Source organism: Xyrauchen texanus, chromosome 8, assembly GCF_025860055.1.
Source record: "Xyrauchen texanus isolate HMW12.3.18 chromosome 8, RBS_HiC_50CHRs, whole genome shotgun sequence".
Classification (NCBI taxonomy): domain Eukaryota; kingdom Metazoa; phylum Chordata; class Actinopteri; order Cypriniformes; family Catostomidae; genus Xyrauchen; species Xyrauchen texanus.
This window is the reverse complement of record NC_068283.1, coordinates 48,965,298-48,984,028: the sequence shown is the minus strand read 5'-3', so window position 1 is coordinate 48,984,028 and position 18,731 is coordinate 48,965,298. Positions and strand designations below refer to the sequence as shown.

General features: G+C 40.4%; 1 protein-coding gene across 7 annotated transcripts in view; it reads right to left on the bottom strand.

Moving 5' to 3' along the window:
• The window catches only part of LOC127647576 (golgin subfamily A member 6-like protein 22), a 34,822-nt gene extending 16,336 nt beyond the window's left edge, over positions 1–18,486 (bottom strand). The window contains exons 1-4 of one of the 7 annotated variants that reach the window (XM_052131906.1): positions 18,448–18,486; positions 18,080–18,164; positions 12,426–12,467; positions 7,639–7,680 (exon numbers count right to left, since the gene is read on the bottom strand). In XM_052131906.1, coding sequence (XP_051987866.1) covers positions 7,639–7,680; positions 12,426–12,465 — 82 coding nt within the window. In that variant the 5' untranslated portion in view covers positions 12,466–12,467; positions 18,080–18,164; positions 18,448–18,486. Of the gene's footprint in view, positions 1–7,638; positions 7,681–12,425; positions 12,468–16,276; positions 16,329–16,725; positions 16,880–17,022; positions 17,075–17,326; positions 17,379–17,927; positions 18,041–18,079; positions 18,165–18,447 lie in introns of those variants that run through there. The other 6 variants (XM_052131900.1, XM_052131902.1, XM_052131903.1 and 3 more) reach the window with 6 other exon arrangements.
• Between the last annotated feature and the right edge of the window lie 245 nt (positions 18,487–18,731).

The following is an 18,731-nucleotide window of genomic DNA, read 5'->3' as shown; positions in this document are numbered from 1 at the left end:
GTGTCTCTCTGTCAGTGGTCAACACCAGTGAGTGGTTCCTCAACTGCTCACTGAAGCAGCTCAACACAAAAGATAATCTCCCTCTATTCTCCTGACTAAAATCATAATGCTGCAGCACCAGTATCATCACATCAGGTTCTGGAGAAGACAGCTTTGACACTTTCTGTAAGATCTGTGATACTGTGTGTGTTGGGTTCAACAGGTCAGTGTGGATGATGACTGTCATATTTCTTCCCTCCACTTTGCTACTGTGCTCCTCTTCATATACACTGAATATAGTATTTGCCCCGCTTAAATACCCGTATGTCCGGGGGCGGGGTATGCAAATACTGACTGCCAACTCCCATTGGCCCTTTTCAATAGGTCAGAGGTGAATATCGGCGCTCAAGAGAGACCCCTAGTGTCGCTTCTCCGACACAACGTGTCGTTCCCTCCCTCGGGGAACGGAGGTTACATACGTAACCAAACGTTTGTTGGCTGTCAACCTTTGCTAGTGTTATGGATGAATGTGTTGATTTGAGACATGAATAAAGTGTTTTGGTAGTTTTAGTGCATTTTGAATTTGAAATTAACTGCTGTGGTGAGCTGAAAGTTGGTTAGGAGAACTGTGTGAAGAGTTTTGAAAAAGTGACCTAAGTATTGAGAAATGTGTCCTAGCGACTGTAAACAACTGTAATAATAATAATAATAATCATGTGAATGTAAACAAAGAAAATAATAAGCAAAATATTTACAACTCAAAAGATACCAGATAAATAGTTAACCCAAGAGAATAAAGGGATGTAATTAGTGAAGCCAAATGAATAAAAAGAACAAAACACAACTCAGTCTGACTTGTAAATCAAACCTCTAATCTAACTAATAAACAAAAGTAAAGTAAAGACAAACCTCTTCAGCATCAAACGCCCTCTCTAAATTACACTGACTAACAAACACAAAACATACAAGGGTGGCATTCATTTACTTACCTGATGTGTATATACATAGTTTTCCTAGGTGTTGTTTTGTGTAAGTCACGTGACATTTTTACCTGTCCACATTACTCTTGGTAACCTCAAACCACGCCATCAAAAGGGCAAAAATAAGAACATAAAAGGGAACGTGTCACAATAATATTCAAAACGAGATGGCAAAGAAAATAACAGAACATAACGAACGTACAGGGCAACAAAGCAGAGCGACAGGAAAACAAGCTGTCCACGCGTTCTTTGCAGCTTCCCTTTAACTGCTAGCGGGAAACTTGAATGGCTGCCGGGGGGGAGGTGACGTCACGTCATAGATAGAAATTGACAGCTCTCCCAGCCAACAGCAGACCAGTGGCTGAGCGAGCCTAAGAATGTGTGTGAGAGAGAGAGAGAGAGAGAGAGAGAGAGAGAGAGAGAGAGAGAGAGAAACATCCACGCGCAACCACAGGGACGTAACACACAACTTGAAGCTTTTGTTACCATACCTCAAACACATGTACCCATACCTTAAACACATGTACCCATACCTCAAACACATGTACCCATACCTCAAACACATGTACCCATACCTCAAACACATGTACCCATACCTCAAACCCATGTACCCATACCTCATAAACATGTACCCATACCTCAAACAAAAGCGCTGCTTTGCACTCTAGTTGCAATTCTGCAACACACTTGGTCCTTTATGCAACACACTTGGTCCTGCATACTACACTCTATTTCATACATAAGACACTTCGTTCAAAAATTAAATCTCAGGGTGCCATTTGGAAAACACATGTATCCAAAATAAAAAACACATCGGGTAATTGCAACACACACCTGAAGGCACTTACTTGCAAAACTGAACACCAATCAGCCAGCTACAAAAAGCCCTCAGTTTAGCCATTTCAAGAACTTTGCAAGTATGGATGGAGGGATAGCAAGAGGCAGAGGAAGAGGCAGAGGAGGAGGAGGACAAGGTCAAGGTCAAGGTCAAGGTCAAGGTCGAAGAGGCCATGCACGGACCCCTATTTCTGATGATATAAGAGCAACTTTGGTGGACCATGTCATCAACCATGACCTGACTATGAGGGAAGCTGGGCAGAGAGTCCACCCACATCTAAGCCGCTTCACAGTGGCATCTGTAATAAGGACGTTCCGACTAGAAAACAGGTGAAAACATGTCTTCACCTCTCTACCTTCTACTCTACTCAGATGGTATTTACAGCACTGTACTACAGTAGATCACATTACCACATCACGTGTACAGGGTATTGCAGGGTGCTAATGCTCCTTTTGCAGCCAAAGTGGTAGTTTTTGTGAAACATACCATGATTCAGGGGTGTTGGACTGGGGGTAAAACCAGTACTGATTACCAGGGCCCCAAGGGGAGAGAGGGCCCTTGAAAAGTCTGGAATATATTTTATTTGGAACATGGGGGCCCATCAGGACTGCCTATACATAGGGCCCGGGATCTTGTGCTATGCCCCTACCATGATTACTTACAGTATATTGAGATGTTTCAGTACAGTGGATGATACAGTATATACAGTAATGTAAGAAAAAGAAGCAAACCGATGACAATTTGTGGTTGTATTTCTCTAGAATGACTAGAAGACCTTCTGGGGGAGGACGCCAACGCATGTTCACACAACAGCAGGAACTTGCCGTTGTGGACCTAGTGAGGGCAGACAATGCCATCCGTCTCCAGCTACGACAGAAAATACTTGCAGACAGGCAAGTGTTCAACAACATAAACCATGTGAGCATCACCACCATCAGACGCATCTTGGGAAAACACAACATCACCATGAAGCAGCTCTACAGGGTCCCATTTGAGAGGAACAGTGTCAGGGTCAAAGGACTTCCAGCTGAATATGTACCGGTAAATGTAACTGTCCTTTACATTTACAATACAGTATTGGTGAAATCCAGTAGCAGCTGAATATGTACCATATCAGTACCACATGGATCCATTCGGAGAGCTACACAGGTACCTGTGTGATGGGGTGAGGGTTCTGTATGTGTAGCACCGTAGTGCAGTAATATGTTTTTTGTTTGTTACAGAGAATCAGAGTAGTGTTTTATATAAAAAGTGTTTTGTAGACTAGTGTGATCCCCCTGATCTGAAAGTGTATTCATATGATGCAAGTATGTGTCATTTTGTCATCAGAGTTACATTTTGACAAAGGATTGTTCGGTTTTAATAGCAGAGTTTCAATTTGACACAGATGTGAATGGTTTATTTCCCAATGTTGTGTCATGTTTACTTGTGTGTAAAGTTTTGGCACAATGAGCGAAGTTTTGCAAAATGTGTTCAAGCAACGGGCAAAAACTGTAACTAGTGTACTTCTAAACGTTGACAACATTCATTTTCAGAAGCATTAAAAATCTGCAATATCTCTTTTAGACAGATTTTCATTGTTTCCCACAGGATTTTGTGAGACTAGGGGGTCCCTCTGGGCTGGTTATGTATGGAGTTTTTTTTATGTTAGATCATCGATCTGTTGCCGGTATTGAGATTGTTTCTCATGTTTCCCCTGCTCTCATATGTGCAGAACGGTGGAAAGTGATGTGTATGTGACTGTAAACACATAGGCTATTTTGTTTTTTAAAAAGGGAGGAGTTGTTCGACACGTCCCATATTCACTTCCTGTTTCAGTAGGAAATGTATGAAAACACCAAATCAAACTGTGCTCATCAAGGCCTTTAAGGGGGACTTTAAGAAAAGCCTTCACAGGAAGTTACACAGGATAAAGCACATCTGTTCAACTGACAATTCATTTAATGTTAGAAAAACTTGCTTTAAATTTGCAATAAATTTAGAGAAAATATTTATAGTCTGAGTTAAAATGGAATTAAAAAGTGAATACAGAGGTGGCCAAAAATATTGGCACTCTTTTCTAAATGTGAGAAAAGAAGGCTGTGAATTTTTTTTTGTTTATCCTTTTGATCTTTCATTTAATAAAAATCACCAAAATCTAACATTTAATTGAATTAAAACAATGCAAGTGTCACAGAACGCGCTACAACACCTCCCTCTGGCGTCATTCGATCCCTTTCTCCTGAGTATTAATACCTCATCTCCCAGCTCCCCTCTCTGCACTCATCACCATCCAGCCCTGCTGAATTCCCTCGTTATCTTCAGCATTATCACCTGTTGCTCCCTATCCTCGCTTTATATGTACTGCTTACTCTTTTGTACTCTGTGAAGTATTGTTTGCCTACCCGTCTGTGCCACACGGAACTCTGTTATCTCTGGACCTTCAATCTTTGACCTGGACTGTTTAATGAACTCTCGTACCTTCTCTGCTTGTCCTGACCTTGGCCTGTGTTTCACTTTGAATATTGGATCGCCCCTCTACTAATTCCAGCCTGAGTATTCTACTTATGCCTGCCTGAGTTGTCTTCGATTACCAGCTTGAGTTTATGTCATCTGAAGTATATTGGCCATCATATTTGATATTTTTAACACACCTGGGTGAATAGGAACATGAAATTGTTCAGCCATGACTTCCTGTTTCACAGGGGTATAAATATGATGTAACACAGGCAACTTCTCTTAATCATCACAGTGTGTTAGATTAAAGAATATAGTTCTGATGTGCGGCAAAATGTTGTTGACCTTCACAAAATGGGAAGTGACTGTAAGAAAATAGCCTTGCAGAAGCACGTGTGAAAATTTGTGAAAAGCACTTTATATATAAAAATGACTTGATTATAGTAATAGATATAATAGATAAAGTCAGGGGTGATTCTGGGATTTAGGGGGGGATCACTTTATTGCATAATTCCAAATATTGCAAACAATTCATATTTAATAATTGCATTTCATATTTGCAATGATTGAATGTCTGAGTTGTTATTGATCATCTGGAACATTTTGAATTTGACAATTTTTGTGCTGTGTGAAATCAAACGCTACAAATGAACACCTTATTTATAAAGGACTAGTTGTAAAATACTGACAGTAAAACCTTGAAATCTGTTTTGAACACTTGACGTTGAGACATTAGACTGAATTTGTGCTGATTGGATCAATTCAGACTGTGCATTGAGAAACACACATTATTGAATTAATTCTACTCATTTCATCCATCACTTCATCTGCTATATTCTCCTGCTGACTCATGTGCTGTTAAACGAGTGATCATGATAATGTGTAAAAGTAGACTGGTTTTAAATATCACACAAAACTCTGATAACTCTGATTTAATATCTTCTGATGGAGAGAGAGGTATATTAAAGTGACTGGATTCAACACCACTGAGTTAGATTCTGAAACATATTATGTTACAACACTCCAGTGGCACAGATAGGATATTTTAACTGGGGGGGACCAAGCTGTCAGCAAATGATTTAAACTCAATTCGTTATTTTGCGTAATTTGGGCTTTAACTAGTGCTCAAGTAGTTACTTTGCCTAATTCGGGCTAATGATTTGCACTAAAATGCCATTGGGGGATTCTTATTTGAAATCATGGATAAACAACAATGAACAAAGGTAAACGAAGGCCTACCTGATCACCACTAGCAATGCATGATCAGACTGTTATTTGACTAGTATGCCAATCACCTACCAAAACTTCTCATACCATGATTTTTGGAATGTCAGTGTCCGGTCTTTCATCACTTGCTTTTGCAAAACTTTAGGGTCAGGTTGATTTGGCTTTGTATATGTCATTATCATGTCAACATCCTCTCCCTCTGTGTTGCCTCCTGTCCCTCCTTGTTGTTCTGTCCCTGCTTCTTCTGTCTGTAATTCTACTGTCTCTCCTTCCTCATGCTGTCTTTTTCTACTGTGGCTGCCCTCCTGCAGATCCTCACTTGACTGACTAGGGTCTGCCTCACTGTCATCAGAAATTGCCTGCAGGCCAGGAGGATAACATTTTAAATCTTATAATTTCAGTTAACCCTCTATACCGCTATAGAATTTCACAACAATGTGAAATACAACATATTCCTGAGAATTAATGGCTAAAACTACTATTTCAAATGTCTAAGAATAACTCAAAATTTTAAATTTAAGTGTTAATTACAAGTTTTTGCAATTTATAGATTAGAAATATCTTTCAAATGATGTATGACATATTAAGAAATGTTTTTCATAGCCCATAATTTAAGAATCTATATCCTCCGTTGCTCTGTACAATAAAAAAAAACATGATTTCCTGCTATAAGAGGATGTCAAAAGTTTAGGCCTTTATTTGTTGTTTGCATAAACCTTGCACCACACAAATTTACTTATTATAATTATTTTTATAGTGGCTTACACACGACAGTGAACATACCTCAGTCAATTTATACAGTACAATGGGTTAAATGATGAGATAAAATATTATTTCCTGACTGACGATAAATTGTTTGATTTATCCAACCATTCTTTTTATGTTCATTCATTATTTGCCTCTGTCCACTCACCTAAATGCATATTTATGGTCTCCACATTTTGCTGTGTTTGCTAAGTGCAAAAGCCTTTTTGCCATTGTTGTCAGACTAGCTATTCCCTTAACAAATCTAATCTGCCACATCTGGGAAAGTCAACAGCCATAGGATACTTACATTGTTTGGTTTTTGAAAAAACGAGGTGATTGTTTTTTGTCTCTTCATTGCCTTTATGTGGCATTTACAGTCGATTTTTCTCAGTTCAGAAAATCACCGACTCAGCTCAGTCATAGATGGTATATGATCACTATGGTTACCGGTCCGCTCCTACAGGCACGATTGAGGCAGCTACCTCCTCATAGGACCCCGGCAACGTCACTCAGGAGTCGTAGCACACACACACACAGAGAGAGTGTAAACGTCGGTGGCGTGATGGCATCGTGTGTTTATTGACAACAGAACAGCATGTAGTGAGAATGTGGGTACAAAGTAATGGTGACCGCCGACCGGTGTAGATTATTATTGTGTTTCAGCCTGCGTCTGTCCCGACCCGATTCTGAAGCAGCGGCAGGCCGTAATCCTCTGTTTTACCAACACATTCTCACACCCAACTCATCACATATGGATGCTTCGCCAGGACCCCTTGGCGTCACTTATTGACGCACTGGGTATAGCTTTGGCGTCATTTTTCAACGTGCAGGGTAGTCCGATAGACTTCTATATTGTTAAACTCACCGATGAATGCGGTTAAACTCACCGATGAATGCGGTTGCCTATGAGCACGCTAAACCTTTGCTGAGAGGGCACTTTGATATCAGATTGTGAGGGTTTTTAAACATAAAAAAACAGTTGGAGGGCCAGATAAAGATGATCTGGGGGCCACCATTATACTAGCCCTGGCATAGATCATTTATTGTAGCCTATTCCTTTTTATTTTTATTTATTGCAGTCTCGACTCTCGACCCATTCGCAGCCCAAGACGTCAAATTTCAACGCTACAGGCTCCGGTTCTATTGGACTACCCTGCACGTTGAAAAATGACGCCAAATGTATACCCAGTGCGTCAATAAGTGACGCCAAGGGGTCCTCGCCACGCGTCCATATGTGACGAGTTGGGTGTGACAATGTGTTGCGATTTTTGTCGCCTTTCGTAGGGATAGTGAGGGCGGGGGACGAATCGGGTCACTATGAATCTGGGGGGGGTCATGTCCCCCCCGTCCCTAGTGCCATCTGCGCCCTTACAACACTCCCCAGTTTCCTTTATATATACTGTTTTATTTACACCAGTTTTATTGACTTACTGTTGGGACGATCATCAGGTGGACTGTGGTTTCTCTTCATTTCTATAAACAGAAGAACAAAACACACACAATATTTGATGAGTATTACTGCATTATGATTCTGATTGATTAGAGGAAGTTCATTATTAGAGTGACAAATCACATCATAGTGTTGACTGATGAACACAGATCAGCTTTTGGGGAAATATTGACATGCATTCATGTTCAGCTGTCGGTTTCTTGAAATGATAAATTACACAGAATGTTCAGGGAGCACTTCAGCTTTACAAACCAAGACAAAACACAGGAAACAAAAATCAGCTGATCATGTTTAATCAACCCAAATCCCCCAAAATATTAGCCCCTAATTTACTTACTGTAGCTGCTCAATATCAAAGAATTTACTATTAAGATTCAAGATTAAGATTCAACTTTATTGTCATTGTGCAGAGTACAGGTACAGAGCCAATGAAATGCAGTTATTTTCACATATCTCAACTAAACTGGGGTCAGAGTGCAGGATCAGCCATGAAACGGTGCCCCTGGAGCAGATAGGGTCAAGGGCCCAACAGTGGTATCTTGGCAGTGCTGGGGCTTGAACCCCCGACCTTTTGGTCAGTAACCCATGTTTATATTAGAGTTATTGGAAAACTTTGATTTCATCTCCTTGAATAAAACTGAAAATGACATAATTATTTTGTCTCTAAATTCAGTAAATGTGATAATTTCAGATCAAAGCAGCTAAAAATAAATCTTTAGACATTACACAAAATATATCAGATCAGGAACAGTGTGCAGTGCACAGAGACAAACATGTGTTTAGGAAAGTACTAATGTAGTTTTTGTTTTAGTGTTTTGGGAGAAAAAATTAAATGTGATTTTTATACTCTTCAGACTCACATGATGGAAATTTGAAATGGTCTGTTCTCCCTCAGTTAAAATGCTTCTGATTTAATTATTCACATCTCGTTACTTTAGACTCACTCAAACTTCTTATTAAAACTCCTCTGTGGAATTAAAACATGCAAACAATTTTTTATACCTTGTGGCAGGGCGGAGGGCGGGGCCGGGTCGTGATCCTACACACCCGGTCCCGTATTAGGCTAATTATGCCTCCGTGAGGTTTAAAGGTCGACTGCAGAGGGCCGTGCGGGAGAGAGAGATCGTTAACGAACATGTGTGTTTATGTTGTCTTTTAAGTTTACCATTAAACTATTATTTATATCGTCAAGCCGGTTCTCGCCTCCTCCTTTCCATTGATCCCTTTACAACCTTTTTTTAAAATGTGGAAGCAGCCTACAGTGAAATATATTTTAATAAAGAAAACAAAGTAGCCAAAATAAGTATTTGAAGAAACATTTAACCTGGCAAAACATCCGTATTTTATTTTATTTTAACCTTGATAGTCCGTCATCTCTGCATTTAGTTTCTAAATCGAAAGCCAAAATCTGCTTGATAGAAAAATGCATATATCATTGTACTGTCCCATTATAAAATGCATTTATTTTATTGTCTGAGCTCTGTAAAATAATTTACTGAGGTCAAACATAAATGTTCTTAAATGTAAATATATATATATTTTCTATGTGTGTTTACATCCAATGTTGTTTGTGAAAAATGACTAAACAATGCAGACTGCAAACACTGCACATTTACATTTACATGACATACTGGATGTTTTTAATGTGCACACGCACAGTTGAATGTTACACTGGATGTTTGTTACAAATTGTTAAATTATATTATTAAGTGTTATCAATACCTTTGCATATACCTAACTTGCAGCTTTGTTTGATAGGATATATTAGTGTTAACTAAAAGTTACATAAATAAAAGTTTTCATCTTTTTATTCTTGTCATCTCAAGTAAATGTCATATTTAATAAGAATGCACAGTTGAAGTCAGAAGTTTATATACACTTTTTTAACCACTCCACAGCTGTGCCTTTAAGCAGCTTGGAAAATTCCAGAAAATGATGTCAAGCCTTTAGGCAATTAGCCAATTATCTTCTGATAGGAGGTGTACTGAATTGGAGTTGTACCTGTAGATGTATTTTAAGGTCTACCTTCAAACTCACTTTCTCTTTGCTTGACATCATGGGAAAATCAAAAGAAATCAGCCAAGACCTCAGAAAAAACAAGTGTGGACCTCCACAATCTGGTTCATCCTTGAGAGCAATTTCCAAATGCCTGAAGGTGCCACGTTCATCTGTATAATCAATAGTACACAAGTATAAACACCATGTGACCACGCAGCCATCATACCGCTCAGGAAGGAGATGCATTCTGTCTCCTAGAGATGAATGTAGTTTGTGTGAAAAGTGCAAATCAATCCCAGAACAACAGCAAAGGTCCTTGTGAAGATGCTGGAGGAAACAGGTGGACGAGTATCTAGATCCACAGTAAAACGAGTTCTATATGGACATCACCTGAAAGGCTGTTCAGCAGGGACAGATTCCATAAAAAAGCCAGACTACAGTTTGCAAGTGCACATGGGGACAAAGGTCTTACATTTTGGAGAAATGTCCTCTGATCTGATGAAACAAATATTGAACTGTTTGGCCATAATGACCATCGTTATGTTTGGAGGAAAAAGGCTGAGGCTTGAAAGCCGAAGAACAGCATCCCAACCGTGAAGCATGGGGGGTGCAGCATCCTATTGTGGGGGTGTTTGCTGCAGGATGGACTGGTGCACTTCACTAAATCGATGACATTATGAGGAAGAAAAATTATTGACCTTCTTCCACGCTATATTCCAGCATGTTCATTACGATCACAAAATTCTGGCCTGTTAATAGTTCCTAGAATATCAAAATCCACAAAAGAAGGAAGATCCTTTTCATATTTGGCTCCTAAACTATGGAATAGTCTCCCAAACACTGTTCGAGATGCAGACACACTCACTCAGTTTAAGTCTAGACTAAAGACTCTTCTATTTAGCCAGGCATACACCTAATTTATCCTCCAACCCACAATTAGGCTGCTTTAGTTGGGTCTGCCGGAACCAGAAACCAGAAACATTGAGCATGATCTCGAACTCTGCAATAAATTTAATGGCATCTATGCTTACATCTTTTTATTTGTTTCCCTGTCTCAACCTCGGGACTCCTATCCTGAGGTCACCAGAACCGGCTGGATCCAGCACCATTCCTGCTTCATGTTGGACTCCACTGCTACATGATGAATGATGATGACTAAATGCAGCCGGTGCCAGCCAAACATCACTTCAGTCTATTATGATGGACTTCAGAGGATGAACCGATGCCAACTCCGGCCTGCATCACCTCGGTCTATTGATGGACTACGTTCTTGAAATGGAATATATAGACTAACAATTGCCAACAAAAGCCTTCATCAGCCAATTAACAAGGACAATTGCATCTATGTGAACTTCTGCAGTTAATCCAAGATGGACTTCAAAGACTGTGGTCATTAATCTTACAGTTCAAACACAATCAATGTTTAAACACTGACCCTTAACACTTACTTAGTTTAATAATTTTAAACCACAATTTTAACTATACATAAGTAATATTTACATTATACCTTTGACCTGGACTGTTTAATGAACTCTCGTACCTTCGCTGCCTGTCCTGACCTTGGCCTGTGTTTCACTTTGAATATTGGATCGCCCCTCTACTAATTCCAGCCTGAGTATTCTACTTATGCCTGCCTGAGTTGTCTTCGATTACCAGCTTGAGTTTATGTCAGCTTTCCTTGTTTTGTTACCTATGTTAATAAACCTCTGCAAATGGATCTAACTGCCTCAGCCTCTACATCACAGCAAGAGGGGAAATATCTCATTATTAAATAAATGTTTTTCTCCAAAAACACTTTGGCCACAATTATTGGCACCCCTAGAAATTCTTATGAGTAAAATACATCTGAAGTATATTGGCCGTCATATTTGATATTTTTAACACACCTGGGTGAATAGGAACATGAAATTGTTCAGCCATGACTTCCTGTTTCACAGGGGTATAAATATGATGTAACACAGGCAACTTCTCTTAATCATCACAGTGTGTTAGATTAAAGAATATAGTTCTGATGTGCGGCAAAATGTTGTTGACCTTCACAAAATGGGAAGTGACTGTAAGAAAATAGCCTTGCAGAAGCACGTGTGAAAATTTGTGAAAAGCACTTTATATATAAAAATGACTTGATTATAGTAATAGATATAATAGATAAAGTCAGGGGTGATTCTGGGATTTAGGGGGGGATCACTTTATTGCATAATTCCAAATATTGCAAACAATTCATATTTAATAATTGCATTTCATATTTGCAATGATTGAATGTCTGAGTTGTTATTGATCATCTGGAACATTTTGAATTTGACAGAATTTTTGTGCAGAGGGAAATCAAACGCTACAAATGAACACCTTATTTATAAAGGACTAGTTGTAAAATACTGACAGTAAAACCTTGAAATCTGTTTTGAACACTTGACGTTGAGACATTAGACTGAATTTGTGCTGATTGGATCAATTCAGACTGTGACACATTGAGAAACACACATTATTGAATTAATTCTACTCATCTTCACCATCACTTCATCTGCTATATTCTCCTGCTGACTCATGTGCTGTTAAACGAGGGAACATGACAATGTGTAAAAGTAGACTGGTTTTGAATATCACACAAAACTCTGATAACTCTGATTTAATATCTTCTGATGGAGAGAGAGGTCTATTAAAGTGACTGGATTCAACACCACTGAGTTAGATTCTGAAACATATTATGTTACAACACTCCCCAGTTTCCTTTATATATACTGTTTTATTTACACCAGTTTTATTGACTTACTGTTGGGACGATCATCAGGTGGACTTTGGTTTCTCTTCATTTCTATAAACAGAAGAATAAAACACACACAATATTTGATGAGTATAACTGCATTATGATTCTGATTGATTAGAGGAAGTTCATGATTAAAGTGACAAATCACATCATAGTGTTGACTGATGACACACAGATCAGCTTTTGGGGAAATATTGACATGTATTCATGTTCAGCTGTCGGTTTGTTAAAATGATAAATTATACAGAATGTTCAGGGAGCACTTCAGCTTTACAAACCAAGACAAAACACAGGAAACAAAAATCAGCTGATCATGTTTAATCAACCCAAATCCCCCAAAATATTAGCCCCTAATTTACTTACTGTAGCTGCTCAATATCAAAGAATTTACTATTAAGATTCAAGATTAAGATTCAACTTTATTGTCATTGTGCAGAGTACAGGTACAGAGCCAATGAAATGCAGTTATTTTCACATATCTCAACTAAACTGGGGTCAGAGTGCAGGATCAGCCATGAAACGGTGCCCCTGGAGCAGATAGGGTCAAGGGCCCAACAGTGGTATCTTGGCAGTGCTGGGGCTTGAACCCCCCTCATGAAACAAATATTGAACTGTTTGGCCATAATGACCATCGTTATGTTTGGAGGAAAAAGGGTGAGGCTTGAAAGCCAAAGAACAGCATCCCAACCGTGAAGCATGGGGGGTGCAGCATCCTATTGTGGGGGTGTTTGCTGCAGGATGGACTGGTGCACTTCACTAAATAGATGACATTATGAGGAAGGAAAATTATTGACCTTCTTCCACGCTATATTCCATCATGTTCATTACGATCACAAAATTCTGGCCTGTTAATAGTTCCTAGAATATCAAAATCCACAAAAGAAGGAAGATCCTTTTCATATTTGGCTCCTAAACTATGGAATAGTCTCCCAAACACTGTTCGAGATGCAGACACACTCACTCAGTTTAAGTCTAGACTAAAGACTCATCTATTTAGCCAGACATACACCTAATTTATCCTCCAACCCACAATTAGGCTGCTTTAGTTGGGTCTGCCGGAACCAGAAACCAGAAACATTGAGCATGATCTCGAACTCTGCAATAAATTTAATGGCATCTATGCTTACATCTTTTTATCTGTTTCCCTGTCTCAACCTCGGGACTCCTATCCTGAGGTCACCAGAACCAGCTGGATCCAGCACCATTACTGCATCATGTTGGACTCCACTGCTTCATGTCTCTGAATGATGATGACTAAATGCAGCTGGTGCCAGCCAAACATCACTTCAGTCTATTATGATGGACTTCAGAGGATGAACTGATGCCAACTCCGGCCTGCATCACCTCGGTCTATTGATGGACTACGATCTTGAAATGGAATTTATAGACTAACAATTGCCAACAAAAGTCTTCATCAGCCAATTAACAAGGACAATTGCACCTATGTGAACTTCTGCAATTAATCTAGATGGACTTCAAAGACTGTGGTCATTAATCTTACAGTTCAAACACAATCGATGTTTAATCACTGACCCTTAACACTTACTTAGTTTAATAATTTTAAACCACAATTTTAACTATACATAAGTAATATTTACATTATATTCATGATGTTAGTCAGAGGGGAACTGGCCCCCACAGTGAGTCTGGTTTAGGGTTAGGGTGGGGTTGGCCAGAGGGGAACTGGCCCCAACAGTGATTCTGGTTTAGGGTTAGGGTGGGGTTAGCCAGAGGGGAACTGGCCCCACAGCGAGTCTGGTTTAGGGTTAGGGTGGGGTTAGTCAGAGGGGAACTGGCCCCCACACTGAGTCTGGTTTAGGGTTAGAGTGGGGTTAGTCAGAGGGGAACTGGCCCCCACAGGGAGTCTGGTTTAGGGTTAGGGTGGGGTTAGCCAGAGGGGAACTGGCCCCCACAGTGAGTCTGGTTTAGGGTTAGGGTGGGGTTAGCCAGAGGGGAACTGGCCCTCACAGTGAGTCTGGTTTAGGGTTAGGGTGGGGTTAGCCAGAGGGGAACTGGCCCCCACAGTGAGTCTGGTTTAGGGTTAGGGTGGGGTTAGTCAGAGGGAACTGGCCCCCACAGTGAGTCTGGTTTAGGGTTAGGGTGGGGTTAGTCAGAGGGAACTGGCCCCCACAGTGAGTCTGGTTTAGGGTTAGGGTGGGGTTAGTCAGAGGGAACTGACCCCCACAGTGAGTCTGGTTTAGGGTTAGGGTGGGGTTAGTCAGAGGGATCTGGCCCCCACAGTGAGTCTGGTTTAGGGTTAGGGTGGGGTTAGTCAGAGGGATCTGGCCCCCACAGCGCAGTCTGGTTTAGGGTTTGGGTGGGGTTAGTCAGAGGGAACTGGCCCCCACAGCTGAGTCTGGTTTAGGGTTAGGGTGGGGTTAGCCAGAGGGAACTGGCCCCCACAGCCGAGTCTGGTTTAGGGTTTGGGTGGGGTTAGTCAGAGGGGAACTGGCCCCCACAGCGAGACTGGTTTAGGGTTAGGGTGGGGTTAGTCAGAGGGGAACTGGCCCCCACAGCGAGTCTGGTTTAGGGTTAGGGTGGGGTTAGTCAGAGGGGAACTGGCCCCCACAGCGAGTCTGGTTTAGGGTTTGGGTGGGGTTGGTCAGAGTGGAACTGGCCCCCACAGTGAGTCTGGTTTAGGGTTAGGGTGGGGTTGGTCAGAGGGGAACTGGCCCCCACAGTGAGTCTGGTTTAGGGTTAGGGTGGGGTTAGTCAGAGGGGAACTGGCCCCATAGTGAGTCTGGTTTAGGGTTAGGGTGGGGTTGGTCAGATGGGAACTGGCCCCCACAGTGAGTCTGGTTTAGGGTTTGGGTGGGGTTGGTCAGAGGGGAACTGGCCCCACAGCGAGTCTGGTTTAGGGTTTGGGTGGGGTTGGTCAGAGGGGAACTGGCCCCACAGCGAGTCTGGTTTAGGGTTTGGGTGGGGTTAGTCAGAGGGGAACTGGCCCCCACAGTGAGTCTGGTTTAGGGTTTGGGTGGGGTTAGTCAGAGGGGAACTGGCCCCACAGCGAGTCTGGTTTAGGGTTAGGGTGGGGTTAGTCAGAGGGGAACTGGCCCCCACAGTGAGTCTGGTTTAGGGTTAGGGTGGGGTTAGTCAGAGGGGAACTGGCCCCCACAGTGAGTCTGGTTTAGGGTTTGGGTGGGGTTAGTCAGAGGGGAACTGGCCCCCACAGTGAGTCTGGTTTAGGGTTAGGGTGGGGTTAGTCAGAGGCGAACTGGCCCCACAGTGAGTCTGGTTTAGGGTTAGGGTGGGGTTAGTCAGAGGGGAACTGGCCCTCACAGTGAGTCTGGTTTAGGGTTAGGGTGGGGTTAGTCAGAGGGAACTGGCCCCCACAGTGAGTCTGGTTTAGGGTTAGGGTGGGGTTAGTCAGAGGGAACTGGCCCCCACAGTGAGTCTGGTTTAGGGTTAGGGTGGGGTTGGTCAGAGGGGAACTGGCCCCCACAGTGAGTCTGGTTTAGGGTTAGGGTGGGGTTAGTCAGAGGGGAACTGGTCCCCACAGTGAGTCTGGTTTATCCCACAGTCGCCTACAGCTTGCTCACTGGGGTTATTAATACAATTATTATTTAATTACTTATTTTTAAACACAATTCACAATCTTCTTTTATCTAATTACACAATGATGATTCATCGACGTTATAGACATTATTTTATCAGATTTGTACATTAAATGCCTGATCTTCTGTAAAGCTGCTTTGAAACGATGTGTGTTGTGAAAGGCGCTATACAAATAAAATTGACTTGACTTGTGTTTCTTCAGTCTTCACTTCATCATCTTCTCTATAACTGATTATCAGAGATGATCTACTGATATTCCTGCTGTTATACACTATTAATAACACTGATATAGAGAGTCTGACCTGTGCTGTCTCTGCTGGACATGTTGATATTGTGTTCAGTGTGTTTCTTCAGTCTTCACTTCATCATCTTCTCTATAACTGATTATCAGAGATGATCTGCTGATATTCCTGCTGTTATACACTATTAATAACACTGATATAGAGAGTCTGACCTGTGCTGTCTCTGCTGGACATGTTGATATTGTGTTCATTGTGTTTCTTCAGTCTTCACTTCATCATCTTCTCTATAACTGATTATCAGAGATGATCTACTGATATTCATGCTGTTATACACTATTAATAACACTGATATAGAGAGTCTGACCTGTGCTGTCTCTGCTGGACATGTTGATATTGTGTTCAGTGTGATTCTTCACTTCATCATCTTCTCTATAACTGATTATCAGAGATGATCTACTGATATTCCTGCTGTTATACACTATTAATAACACTGATATAGAGAGTCTGACCTGTGCTGTCTCTGCTGGACATGTTGATATTGTGTTCAGTGTGTTTCTTCAGTCTTCACTTCATCATCTTCTCTATAACTGATTATCAGAGATGATCTACTGATATTCCTGCTGTTATACACTATTAATAACACTGATATAGAGAGTCTGACCTGTGCTGTCTCTGCTGGACATGTTGATATTGTGTTCAGTGTGTTTCTTCACTTCATCATCTTCTCTATAACTGATTATCAGAGATGATCTGCTGATATTCCTGCTGTTATACACTATTAATAACACTGATATAGAGAGTCTGACCTGTGCTGTCTCTGCTGGACATGTTGATATTGTGTTCAGTGTGTTTCTTCAGTCTTCACTTCATCATCTTCTCTATAACTGATTATCAGAGATGATCTACTGATATTCATGCTGTTATACACTATTAATAACACTGATATAGAGAGTCTGACCTGTGCTGTCTCTGCTGGACATATTGATATTGTGTTCAGTGTGTTTCTTCAGTCTTCACTTCATCATCTTCTCTATAACTGATTATCAGAGATGATCTGCTGATATTCCTGCTGTTATACACTATTAATAACACTGATATAGAGAGTCTGACCTGTGCTGTCTCTGCTGGACATGTTGATATTGTGTTCAGTGTGTTTCTTCAGTCTTCACTTCATCATCTTCTCTATAACTGATTATCAGAGATGATCTGCTGATATTCCTGCTGTTATACACTATTAATAACACTGTTATAGAGAGTCTGACCTGTGCTGTCTCTGCTGGACATGTTGATATTGTGTTCAATGTGTTTCTTCAGTCTTCACTTCATCATCTTCTCTATAACTGATTATCAGAGATGATCTACTGATATTCCTGCTGTTATACACTATTAATAACACTGATATAGAGAGTCTGACCTGTGCTGTCTCTGCTGGACATGTTGATATTGTGTTCAGTGTGATTCTTCAGTCTTCACTTCATCATCTTCTCTATAACTGATTATCAGAGATGATCTACTGATATTCCTGCTGTTATACACTATTAATAACACTGATATAGAGAGTCTGACCTGTGCTGTCTCTGCTGGACATGTTGATATTGTGTTCAGTGTGATTCTTCACTTCATCATCTTCTCTATAACTGATTATCAGAGATGATCTACTGATATTCCTGCTGTTATACACTATTAATAACAATGATATAGAGATTCTGACCTGTGCTGTCTCTGCTGGACATGTTGATATTGTGTTCAGTGTGTTTCTTCAGTCTTCAGCTCATCATCTTCACTATAACTGATTATCAGAGATGATCTGCTGATATTCCTGCTGTTATACACTATTAATAACACTGATATAGAGAGTCTGACCTGTGCTGTCTCTGCTGGATATGTTGATATTGTGTTCAGTGTTTCTTCAGTCTTCACTTCAGCTTTTCTGACTGCGGACATCACTCTGTTCATTGAAGAGATATTCGTCATATTACTACAATAAAACTCTGTTCAGGTCACTCTGTGTCAAATATATATTCTAAAATGCTTGAATACAGTTTGACTTCATTTGTTATGTTTTATAATGTATTGTATTTGTTAGTTGAGATTATTATAATCCCATCACTCACACATCATATAATCAAACTCTATAAAACTATTAATCACATTCATAATTAAACTAAACTCAATCAAACTAAATCTTGTATTTTACATGTTTGATATATAAGATCTTTATAAATAAATACCTGCGTGTGATGTGTGCGTTCTCTTCATGAAAGCAGGCGGGATACAGTTACACAGGTCTTATGATCAGATCAGGTCAAAGATCAATATATAATAAAGCCGGTTAATCTTTAACACAGAACTGTATTTCCTGTAGCTTATTGAAGTGCTTTATTTGATTTATGTTTCTCTAGTTATGAAATAAAGAAATGTTCCACTGTATATATTATTATTTCATGTAACTGTATATAAAACACGTCTGAATGGTGTTTTAATGTTTCATTATTTGTTTCCTTCTCTTTCTTAA